The sequence below is a fragment of the Athene cunicularia genome (genome assembly GCF_003259725.1).
Source record: "Athene cunicularia isolate RWA chromosome 6 unlocalized genomic scaffold, athCun1 chr6_part1, whole genome shotgun sequence".
NCBI classification, from domain to species: domain Eukaryota; kingdom Metazoa; phylum Chordata; class Aves; order Strigiformes; family Strigidae; genus Athene; species Athene cunicularia.
In genome coordinates this window covers 7,412,845-7,425,442 of record NW_020799105.1, presented here as the reverse complement: position 1 = coordinate 7,425,442, position 12,598 = coordinate 7,412,845, and the positions used below count along the sequence as shown (strand labels likewise).

General features: G+C 39.8%; 1 protein-coding gene across 1 annotated transcript; it reads left to right on the top strand.

Annotated features, from left to right (window-relative positions):
- The first annotated feature begins 2,007 nt into the window (after nt 1-2,007).
- Nucleotides 2,008-12,375, top strand: ACTA2 (actin, alpha 2, smooth muscle, aorta). The gene is made up of 9 exons (XM_026851284.1): nt 2,008-2,120; nt 4,703-4,874; nt 6,576-6,704; nt 7,587-7,697; nt 8,192-8,276; nt 8,368-8,529; nt 8,779-8,970; nt 9,936-10,117; nt 10,943-12,375. Exons 2-9 carry the CDS (start codon nt 4,746-4,748, stop codon nt 11,084-11,086), a joined length of 1,134 nt encoding a protein of 377 aa, XP_026707085.1. The 5' UTR covers nt 2,008-2,120; nt 4,703-4,745; the 3' UTR covers nt 11,087-12,375.
- Nucleotides 12,376-12,598: the final 223 nt, after the last annotated feature.

Sequence of the window (12,598 nt, the reverse complement as noted above, 5' to 3'; positions counted from 1 at the left end):
ACAGGAATTGTGATGAAGCTTAATAGAGACACAAAGGTGGCTGTGGTATCTGCATGGTCACTACTTCCTATAATATCCACAGAGGCCTCTTGTAGAAAGCTGTTGCCTTGTATTTCGAGCTATGCTGAGGTGCAGTGTGAATGGTGTACCAGTTATACTGAAGGGCTGTTTACTTCACTCTGCAGTCTCGTATGCTGTATGCACTATAGCATCATCACCAGCAAGGTTTTTGGGAGTGTTAACCTCTTCTCAATAAGGTGAAGAGTTCTTTTGGATCTTTGTCCCAGTCTTGGTATTTCCAAGGAGTACTGGTAGATGATGTTCCTGAAAACTTTGGATTATGTTTCCTCCAATCTGGGAGGTAATTGATGTTTGTATCAAAATCTGACGTGATACAACAGTGAAGGATTCTGCTGTGTGAAATTCTCCTTGATCTGAGTTCTCTGATCTAATACCATACATTCTATATGAGGTATGTAATTTTTCTCTGCTACGTTTTTAAATGTTGATTGAAAACAAAGAATTTGGTTTTGGCTGTCCTTTGAGTGTCAGGGGTATGCAAAAAAAGATCTGTTTATATCCTCTGTTTTAGGTTGCTTACCTGGGTGGTGTTTTTTCCCTTTTTAAAATCTATATCTATATCTATATCTATCTTCTGCGTTGATGCTGGAAGTAAATTATAAATAGCTTTTGCATGGCTCATGTTCCAACAGTTGTTAGCTTCTGTTTCTGACCCTCAAAGGCAGTCACATTCCTTAAAATTTCCTTTCCTTAAAAGTTAAATTCCTTTTGGGCTTCAATACATAATTCTGCCTGTCTGCCATCTCTACTAGTGGCCTAATCCTTAAATCTCCCCATCAGAAAAACTCCCACTGTGGTTTTATGGGAGATTTTCTTGCATTAAGACTACTCAGGCAGCAAACACATGATGCCCCTCCCCATTGTAACAAGACTGACAAAGCAAGGCTCTTACTTGGATTCTCACATCTTTCTTGACTTGTGTGCATAGAGCAGTTCTGAATTTGTAATGGTTTAGTATTGGAGTTTAGAGATGTTGGTATCTGGTCTTTAGTACAAACTCAATGACAAAATAATGTTGACTATGAAAGGGCTGCTTTCTTAGAATCAGCCTGTCCAGTGAACAGCTGGCTACAGCTGTAAAAAATCCAGTCCTCTGCTGAAAATAACTTGTACAGTGAGAAACCCTTGCTTTATTTGCTAAAAATATGTTCAAAGAAAAAGCTGGCTGGAGGTTATAAAATTCAACAGCTTTTATTATGAACAATTTGAGATGTCAGTTTACAACGGTCCAGACTTGCAGTCATTGGTGGAGTAGCACTAGGTGAAGTTGGCCTGCAGGTTCTAGGGTCTTGAAAATAAATTGACAGAGAAACAGAATGGATTCTAGCCCATTGCCATCCAGAGGGGATCATAACAATCTTTCAACAGAACATTTCCACAACTTTCAAAGACTTCACTGTGAACCCTATACAACAGCAGGTACTTTTTTCACAATAATTAAGCCTGTGGGCAGTATTTAACATACAAGCAAAGTGCCAAGCTTTTAAAGAGACTTTGTAGCAAAATTCAGCAGTTGCTTAGGTTGCCAGAAATATTTTCACTGTTTTTGTCAAAATCTTTAATGAAAGCAAAGTGTTTCTTTAAAAACACCTTCCCTATTATAAATCACTGTACTTCCAATTTCTCATTCTGCCTCTTGGATGTTACTGTGGAGGCCTGGACCTCTCTTGTTTTAACACATGGCCCTCCTGCCAGAAGGTGTCTGTTGTGGGCACATTCTGTCTCTCTGAATTTTAGCAACTCTCCTGAAGTTTTAAAGTGTTTATCTTACACAGCTGAAAGTCTCCTCCTGTTTCATGAGCTCTACACTGGAATGCAGTGGAAGAGACCCAGGGCCTGTGGCCACCCAGATTAGAGGTTTTTGTAGTAAGGTCCCTATATGGTTTTGTTAGAGACTTCAGCTCTGTCTGTGTCTGTCTCTGCTCCTTGTTTGGGAGGCTAGTGGGAGGAGAAGAGCTGAGGGGGCTATATAACCTCAGAGCTTTCAGATACAGAGTGCACCATCCTAGAGCAGCTATTCTCAGCCAAGCACTGTCAGGGTAAGTGGAACTGAACCTAATCACATGATTTACAGATTGCTGGAGGACTTCAATTAAATAATGTCAAAAGGAAGCTATTCCTTTTGAGGAGGATGTACTGCTGTGCTGTAGTGTGCTTAAGCAAACTTACTTGTTAGAACTGAATTGATAAAATGCTTGTAATATCTATACTGAGTTGTCTTTATTTTATAGCACTTCTGAAAGGGGAAAAACAGTTCTACCTGATGATTTTGCTCATTCCACTAGCACTCCAGCAATTGTATAAAGACACAGTCTGTGTAATGCCACAGCTGGCATGTATGGGTTTAAATGAACCCATGTGACCTTGGGGTGTTAGTCTGGGACAGAACAGAGTTCCTGAAGGGATATATAGTAGCGTTTCTCAGCATGTTTGCATCAGTGCTGTTAATATTTTGGGAAATGTGCCTGTAAGAAGGGCTGGGAGTCTGCAAATTAGTGGTGTCTGAAAGGATACAATGAGGATGCATGTGTATTCATCCTTGTCTCTATGCATATGAAATTACTGTGTTGTAAAATGCCAAACATTTCATTATGGAACAGGCTACACGCAGTATTTCTTGTGGGGCTGGAGTTCTCTTAATAGCTTGTTGTGGTGATTGGTAAGATGATTGGTTATCTTTAGATGTAAAGCAGATAGAAGAAAGAAGCTAAAAACTGTATTAACTACCTGGGAGAAAAATTTCCTTTCTTCCACAGTACCAAGTAACCTTTGCTGCTGTAAGATGTCAGTACTGCATGCCATGTCAGTCCTGAGCCGTAACTCACTGGCTGGCAGCAGAGCGCCCTGTCTGAAATCATTCAGCTCGGATTTTTCAACTTTTTGTGCTTTATTACTAAATATGGTTTTCATTTAGAGTCCACTAAGCTCAGAAATGTAGCCTTTCCTGCCCCCTTCTTTCCCCTCCCCCAAGTGATTTTTGGCATTGCATTAGCTGCATGGGTTTGAGCAAACCCCCTGACCTCAAACTCTGTTCCAAAAACAGATGGTTGAAAAGCCTGTTTCCTAATTAGGAAATGGTTTGTCCAAACCAGTTTGTTCATTCATGTTAGATAACAATTGTACTCCATTCAATAAATGTTTGAATATAAAGAGCCTGTTTTCCCAGGAGTTTAATAAATGCAAAAATTGCAACCTACTTTCCTTTCCCAATAATAGCAATGATAAAATATCAGGAGTACATCAGGTTAGGATTTCCCTATCCTTGTTGTCTCCTGGGAGCTATGCCCACACAGCCTGCAGGAGCAGGGCTGCAGCCATGTCTTGTGGCCACCTGGCTGGGAAGAGACAAATGAGGATCTCAAAGGATTTAGGATAACTGTCTGTGCTTGCTCCATCCATTGTAGAGGCTAAACAGATAGTGGGCTCCCTTGCTCATCAGCCATGGCTCTCGTTGACCCCATTCCCACTTCATCCTGCGCTTCCAGTGTTCCCATGGCAGAAGGCGTTGGAGGCTGAATGTGGAGCCAGCTGGTCTGTGGATGACAGCTGTCTCCTTTAGCTGTTAACACGTTGCAATTTGTTGAACTCTGCATGGAACCCCAGGCTCAGAGCTAGCCAAGTGATTCCCTACCACACTATAAATTGCAAGCAAATAGTTCTTCTTGAGTCCTGGTATTCAGTGCTTGTTTCTGTAATTTACTTTAATACAAAGCCTTCAAAGCATTTTTATTACCCGTATTATCTTCCTGTTGCCAGAGGAGGAAAACATTTTCTTTTTACTGAGACAAGGAGCCAACAGAAATTACTCTGCCACTCTACAAATGCAGTTTATTAGCTGCTTAGAAATGATGATAGAACATATGCTATGGCCTGTTTTTAAAACACATACTGTCCCTGACTTAATTTTAAAGGCGGGTTATTTTTTCTGAGTAAGTAGGGGAGGGTTGGAAAGGCTTTTTTTCTTTTTCTCTCCTTTTTAACTGGGAACATTTCTTCTCTTTTAAAAGGTTAAATGTAAACTTAATTGGCCTTCTTTACCCAGTGGGTTAATATCTGCATCAGGAAAACACCCCTGGTACATGCATAGCATTTAATGTAGTTAGTTTTTGGGAAGCCCGAGACTGAATGGGGAAGACTGAAGTGCTTTTACCTTTGATAGCTTTCCACATGTGTCAGGATTTTGTAAGGGTGATAGAAAAGCAGGGGAAGTTGTGCTGAATCTGATGCAAAGGAATAATTATTTTTGCAGCTGTCAGTCCAGGATTCTCCTTTATCTCCCACCCACCCACAGCCGTGGATTTCGTGACCAAATTTAGATAAACATTTGCTGCTCCCTGATCTGTCTGCCCATGCAGCAGGACTGGAAGTCTCCTCTGGAATCCCCTAGATAATCTCTAGTGCATACAGCCCTCTGGCAGACGCGGTTGAAACCTCCCACACTTTCAAAAGGACGCCTGCTCCCTCGTATGGCCCTGCAGATCTTGTGATTGCCAAACCGGTGCCATACCTCTCTTTGCTGGGGCTGGTTGCTTTCATACAGCCATCTCTGTCTTCAAGGGTGGGTCTGCTACCTGAGTATGGTTTTTCATTTTTTAAAAATTCTCTCCTGCTGTTTTCATAGGGTCGGTTTCTGTCTGGAAGGCCTGAGGACATTGACCTAGAAGATGTGCGAGGAAGAGGACAGCACTGCCCTTGTTTGTGACAATGGGTCAGGGCTCTGTAAAGCTGGCTTCGCGGGGGACGATGCTCCAAGAGCAGTTTTCCCTTCCATTGTGGGTCGTCCCAGGCACCAGGTGATGAACTGCTTTGGTTATTACACTCTGATCTCATAGAGGGCTTTGCTGCCCTGTCCCCAGCTCTCCACCCCAGGGCCATCTTTTCCTGTGTCTGGGGCTAGTCCAGCCCTGGGTGATCTATGTAACACAGTATTTCCAGGCAAAATTTGTCCAGCAGTGCACTTGCCTGAGTCAAAGCAGGTCTCTTGCCTTGTGAGAGGAATCCTAAAATTTTTCACTCTCTTCTATGTCCTCTTTTCCCTGACTCTTACTTTTGGATCACCCAGAGAACTTGGTGAGTAAAGCTAGTTTAAAAAAAACAGAACAAAAAAGCCCAGCACAGAAGTATCGGGAAATTTTAACAGCCCTAAAAGCTGATGATGGGGATATGTGAAAAACTAAAGGAGGAAGGAGAAATTTCCACTCAGCCTCCTATTAACCTTCCTGATTTCATTCATTTAGCTATATCACAAGTAGGCACCTGATTGAGTTTCTTTAGCTTCAGGGTTTACATTTGAGTATATGATGCATTCCTCTCGATTTTAATAGTTTGCAAATCACATTTATAATCTGAGCTGCTTAATATAGAGAGTTTCTCAGCCAGATCATCATTAGCATGAACTAGAGCAGCTTAGCTAGGCCACAACAAACTAATCCACCTAATTAGCAGATCCATCTAATTGCTTCTGTGCCATCTGAGGCTCTGGTGGAGAGAGGAAAACTGATTAGTAAGATGTGGCACTTTATATACCCAGCAAATGCATTTCTTCAGGGCTGGAGAAATGTCTGCCTTTTAATGTAGCAGCTAGGACTGGAGGTCTAACTGAGGCCTCTGGGCATTACCATAATTTAAAGCATATATTCAAATGCCAGCTTCTGTACATAGTGTCAACAGTATTAATTGCTCAAAAACAAGCTGTACAGTCACAGTGGAATCAAATATGGATTTCTAGATCCTTTTTTTCCTGTTCATATATCATAGATACTATTAGTCCCCTGAAGGGAAGGATCATCCCATCAAAAACTGCAAATTCAGGTTGCCTGTTTTTAAGATAGAGAGTTAGAGATGCCAAGGTTTGGAGTCTGTAATGACTAAATTCAGATAAGAGTATTGTGTACTCAAAGCATGCTACTATATGCTTCCCCCCCCCCTCCCCCCAGTATTTCTGACTTTAACGTAGAGACTAGTATATATCCAGCATAGTTTGGAGTTTCTGGTCCGTGGACCATTTCTACAGGATCCATGAAGCCTGTACCAGTGGATTTAAATTAAATCTAATGACAATAGTATAGTGTTTAAAAAGAAGATTAAAAAATGTCAAAATTTAAGCTTTGGGAAGTGTAAAGTGTGTATTGCTCTGTCTTGACCCTTAGATGGCACAACATCACTTTCTGCTTTTACTCCACTTTATTATAGTTTAGCAGATAGTTCATTCATAAATAATAACAAAAATTAAAACAACCCTATTGACTTTATCTTGATGCATTTTACTTGCTCTGTTAACTTAAACTGTAGTGGAAACATGAACTCCAGAGATTTAAGTGAACTAAACTTTTGATTTTGGCAGTGAAAGAGCAACAAGTAATTCTCTATTCATTAGTATTCATAAAGTATTTTGTAAATAGTATAACTGGCAACTGGATTAATTTCACAGCTAATGTTCTATCTACTTTGTGACATCTCTCTCTGAAAGACTATCTGTTTGTGTCATTTTATAGGGTGTGATGGTTGGTATGGGTCAAAAAGACAGCTACGTAGGTGACGAGGCTCAAAGCAAGAGAGGAATCCTGACCTTGAAATACCCCATAGAACATGGCATCATTACAAACTGGGATGACATGGAGAAGGTATTTCAGATTTGAAAAGTTTATGTGTATCGCTGGTAAACAGAACTACTTGAACCAAATGTTTACAGAATACCCATTAAATTTTAGACGAAATCATCATGCTATCGAGTATGGTTTAATGAGGAGCTTGCTAGAAGGAAAGATTAACTTGCATCTAAAGATGAAGTATTACTAGGAAAACATAAAAATAAATATTGGGAATTCCTTTATTCCAGTCTGATATCTGAAAAAAAAAAAAAAAAAAAAAAAAAAAAAAAAAAAAAAAAAGAAAGAAAAGGAATATCCTCAATTTCCTAGTAAGGAAATGAAATTTAAGAAGATATCCGTTTCTGCAAAAATGCAAAGCATGAACATAATTCTGATGTGAAGAGCACTATTTATACACATCCTTTCTAACACTTGAAAGATTAGCAAGATTGCAGTGCAATGAGTCCACTTCAGAGCCAGTATTTGTATGAAAGTCTTCCAGAATCATGTTTACAGTCATAGCCTGTACATTGATATAATTTTCAAGATTGCATCGCTATTTAATGTTGTGCTGTGGCAATAGGGCTATTTGGAACAGCCAGGACATCACGACACACTGTAAGTGTGTGGAGTCACACGGGACTTACTAACTCTTATAACATTGTATTTTACTTGGAAGCAGAACCTTTCAGATGCCTAACATATCAATCAGTGCCCAATCAGTGACGATAGTGCTCTTTCTACAGTTACTTTGGTAATCTCTATGAAGGCAATAAGAACAACTGTATGAGAAACAATATTAGCCTGTCTCTAGGGCTGTAAGCAGAGGTGCTGGAGCACAATACCTATCTGGAAGTGATTCTGATCTGCTGGCTGATGGCGTTTCTTTCCTTTGGCTTCTCCCATTGTCCTCAGATCTGGCATCACTCTTTCTACAATGAGCTCCGTGTTGCACCTGAAGAACACCCAACTCTGCTGACTGAAGCACCACTGAATCCCAAAGCCAACCGAGAGAAAATGACCCAGGTGAGCTCACACTAAAGTTATGGAATAATTCCAACTTTGTGACTTCAACAGGATGTGAACTTCATCATTTGTGAGTCATGACATCCGGTAGTCCCTCTCTCTCTTAGTTATGGAAGATGCATAGTGACTACCTATATATTTGTATATCATTACATTTACTTTGGAAATCAGTGTATCTGCTTTGAATGTGAGTACTTCAGTCTGTCCAAGCTTTATGTCATCTCAATCTGTTTTTATGCCTGTGCCTATTAAAAAATTATCTTTAATATGCATGTGTGCATATGTCTATATTCATACATTAAAGATACAGACTAGCTAGAGGAAGATGTATTAGAGGACAAATATTTTTGGATGTATATTTTGCATTTTCCTTCCTTGTTATTACCAACCACCAAGAAATGTGAAAAATCTTGTCTTTTCCTTCTCTTTCAGTAAATTGCTTCAACTAAGCTAAAACTTCTAGTATTAAGGCAATTATTTTAATTGCATTTCAGATTATGTTCGAGACTTTTAATGTGCCAGCCATGTATGTAGCTATTCAAGCTGTTCTGTCCCTCTATGCTTCTGGACGTACCACAGGTAGGCCTCTGGGGAACATGACATAAATGTTTGAAACAGTTAAGTGTGTTGATGTGCACTTGGGAATGAATTGTGTGCTGTCTTCTCAAAGGGATTGTGCTTGACTCTGGGGATGGTGTCACCCACAATGTGCCAATTTATGAAGGCTACGCCCTGCCACATGCCATCATGCGTCTGGACCTGGCTGGCCGTGACCTGACAGACTACCTCATGAAAATACTGACGGAACGTGGCTACTCCTTTGTGACCACTGGTAAGGACACACTGCTGACCGACTAGGACTGTTGTTTAATGTGCAATATTTCTAGTGGCCTTAGAAGGACTAGCAGTCGTTCTGCAGTTGAATAAATACAAGAAGGAATCCAACAGGAAAGTCCGCTGCAAGACTAGCAGAGGATTTGTTTAAAAAATGGGGAGAGTGTTGGGGGATGGGAGAGAATGTCCTATTAACATGTCTGGGTCCTTCCTGAATGATGTTCTAAAGATTGAATCCTCTTAACAGCGGAGCGTGAAATTGTCCGTGACATCAAGGAGAAGCTGTGTTATGTGGCCCTGGACTTTGAAAATGAGATGGCCACTGCTGCCTCTTCCTCCTCTCTGGAAAAAAGCTATGAGCTTCCTGATGGTCAGGTGATCACCATTGGAAATGAACGTTTCCGCTGCCCAGAGACCCTCTTCCAGCCATCTTTCATTGGTAGGCTGACAGATTGTTCTGCCTTGGTAAACTGCTCATAAATATCAAGTCCCTATTTTCTTTTGATTGTGTCCTATTGCTAACTCACTCAGACCTATACATTAGTATGTCCTAGCACCCATTATAAAATAATCTTTTAGAACAACACTATTAATATGGTGAGAGGAACTTCATGTCAAACAACAGGCAAAATGCTTTCCCAAAACAATTCCTGAATGTTTATTCCAGGCTTCTGGCATTGAGTCTATGCCATTTTGTATGTTATGCAGTCAGCTACTATGAGAGGTGTGGCTGTAAACTCACTTTTCTAAATAGTATAAGGATTGTAGTTTGAATGTGCTTGTGGAGAGGTGGCAGGGGGAGGGCAGGAAGCACTACCTTTATTGTTCAAAAAGACTGCTCTGAATCCATGGTTCATCACATTTGCAAAGTAAAGCCACGACAATGCCATGCTCATCAAGAGCCATGAAGGCAGGCTTGCAATGAGGTCACACAGAAATCCAGTGTTGGTTCTACCAATCGGCAAAATTTCAGCTCAGAAATAAAGTAGTTGCATACTTAGAAGTATTAGAACATATTTTGACTGTTCTTTGTCTGAGCTAGCTTAGTTTAAAAAAAAGAAAAAAAAACCAAAACCCAAATGATTCCAAGACCATATAAGGAATTCTTAGGACATTTGAGATGGCCTGCAAAAGCCTAGTGGAAACTTTACTATTCCACACCCCCAGCTTTCTTTTTAAGAAGGAATTGGTGTGTGTAAAGGGGAGAGGAGGGCTGTTCTACACCAAGGAACTCCTAAGCAAATAGTGTAGGCAGCTGCAGAATGACTTTCCAGATTTCCACAGCTCTGAAGACTGATGTCTTCCAAAGAGACACTAAAGTTCATGTTGTCAGTTCTGTATTAAACTGTTAAATTAGTCTCTGTATGGAGTTGCTTCCTCAGTGTTCTTCTGTACGTTCCCCAGGCATGGAGTCTGCTGGCATTCATGAGACCACTTACAACAGCATCATGAAGTGTGACATAGACATCAGAAAGGATCTCTATGCCAACAACGTGCTGTCTGGAGGCACTACAATGTACCCAGGTATTGCAGACAGGATGCAGAAGGAAATAACTGCTCTGGCTCCCAGCACTATGAAGATCAAGGTATGGTACAATCATTTGTAGACTATTTGAGTTGGCATGTACAAAGTCCTCAAAAATCTAGTGAAACATAGCAACATTTTACAAGTGCTGTGTACATACTTTGAATCATGTCTGTACCTTCTAGCAAATAATCACCACCTGGTAACTTTGTTGCTGGAAGAAAAGAGCCTTCTCTTCTCTCATTTCCTTGTTCATGGTGAATTCTGAAAACTGCCCTGACATGGCCAAAGAAAATAGTGTGGACCCAGCAGCATAAATTTTCCTCTGAGGCTATATGTGAGCTTCTTCAGCCCTTTTGGACTGATGGAGATGGGAGAGAGGAAATGCTGGTTTCATCCTTGGCCTACAAGTTCAGAAAAAAAGCCAGCCTCTGATAAGCCAGTCTTCCTTCTAGTGCTTCAAATCTCCCATTCTTTGCTTTAAAAACATTTTATCAGCTATACCAATAAAAGTGCTCCATAGGTCACTTGTCTTTTCAAGCCCTCCTGAGCTATCAGTATATGTTTCCAGAGTAATTATCTCCCCTTTTCTCATATGCAGCCATGAATACACAAATGCACTACTCATACTGGGCAGACTGATTCAGGCAACAGAAACTGAGGACTTAGACTCAGACCTAATAATTTTTTAACTTTACTGCTTGCAGCATTGGCTAACTGCAATGTCAGGGATGACACTGGCACATAGATACAGTAGTTTTGTTAATATAAAATGTCACTGCTTTAATATTTTTGTATAATTCTGTATTTTGTATTTGTATTTTATTTGTATTTGTATTTTATTCACAGTGGACAGCTGTACTTAATGCTTTTATTTCTTTAACAGATCATTGCTCCTCCTGAACGTAAGTACTCAGTCTGGATTGGAGGCTCTATTCTTGCCTCTCTGTCTACTTTCCAGCAGATGTGGATCAGCAAACAGGAATATGATGAAGCTGGTCCATCCATTGTTCACCGCAAATGCTTTTAAATTGCTCTATCTTTACGTGTCTCCTTAGTGTATTACTGTGAATGTATTCAGGAAAATACATTCTTATAATTTCATTCCATAAATTCTTCATCATAATTGCTCTAATTAATTGGATACTGTGGTTTTTATTGAATCAATTTTAAATATGCTACGAAATTGCTGCTCCTATTAAAAAAAACCCCATGCATTTGTGGAGGTACTGGTTTGGAGCTCCATCTTGTGACATGGATTGGTTACTACACTATACTGGGTTTAATAGAAAAAGTGGTACCTTTTGTTCAACGATACCAATGCTAGAAAATGCTCAGCTACCAGGCTGCACATTATCAAAGTTCAGCCTCAGAAAACATTTTAGTCTGCAAACAGAACCAGTCTTGATTTTTCCAAGGTTCTGGGAAGTACCAAGGGAGCATAGCATCTGTTCAATATTAGGATGAGCATGTGCACTTTGCTTTGCATCTGCTCTATTCAGAAATGTTATCTATGCACATCACTTCTTAATTCACAGCTATTATGCTGGAAAAGCTAATTTCTTACAGTGTGTGGCCCAGAGGTTTACAATTTATATTACAACAATTCTGTGTGTTTTCTTTAAAGAAACGAAACCTGTTCCTTTGGGAGCATATCTAAACACTTAGATTGAACACATGACCTTTCTATCATATGGCCTCAGAATGAGTGCAGCTTATTATTTTTATGTTGTGATTTCTGGCAAGGTCTAAAGGGTAATTAAGCTGGCTTAATACACTTTCTCTTCAGAACTGTTGGTGGCTTTTTGTTGGGGGGGAGGTAACAATCAAAGCAGATAAAATAATTTAGACTATTTTCTTTTTCTGTGATTTTTCTTAATTCCATTTATAGTCAAATATATCAAAACTGATATTCAATTAGAGGTATATGCATAGAAGTGGAAGCCAGTAATACTGTCTTAAAAGTATATATATAAATAAAGAATTCACTGAGACAGATCTGGGAAAGGTAGTTCTAAGGAACTTGCTGCAATCTGTGTTCATTAGAGTTCAGGATAAAGGATGCTATTTATTTTTGTTACCTGTTTTCCTGTCTAAACTCTATAGTTTACCTCACTTGCCTGTTACTTGTTATCTTTCAAACTGTAAGCTCTTTGCACCTGTTATTTACCATGTTTGCATAACCCCTGGGTTCCAGATCTTGTCCAGCTTCTGACTGTTAGCACATGTTCCAAACTTTTTTGTACTAACCTTATTATTTAAAGTATAGGTCATCTAGGTTCTTGGAACAGATACTAAATAAAATCTTGTAAGAGCAAATAACTTTGTATGGTTCTTCCTTCTAACTCTGTCTAGATCTTTTTATCTAACTCTAGATAGATCCAGAGAATCTCTTTCAGGATAAGAACCTAATTTCAAATAAAAGTTTCTACTGGAGGGGTGCTGGAGAAGACACATTTCTCCAAGGGACTCTGATGCATCTCTACTGTTCCAAGATGTGATAAGGGTAAACTCTCAGGTAAAGGACTTAAATTTTTCTAAG

Coding starts and splice junctions, on each gene's coding strand:
- ACTA2 (XM_026851284.1), top strand. CDS start 4,746: ATGTGCGAGGAAGAGGACAGCACTGCCCTTGTTTGTGACAATGGGTCA. Junction 8,277..8,367: donor TGCTTCTGGACGTACCACAG/GTAGGCCTCTGG, acceptor GTCTTCTCAAAG/GGATTGTGCTTGACTCTGGG. Junction 10,118..10,942: donor CCAGCACTATGAAGATCAAG/GTATGGTACAAT, acceptor TTTCTTTAACAG/ATCATTGCTCCTCCTGAACG.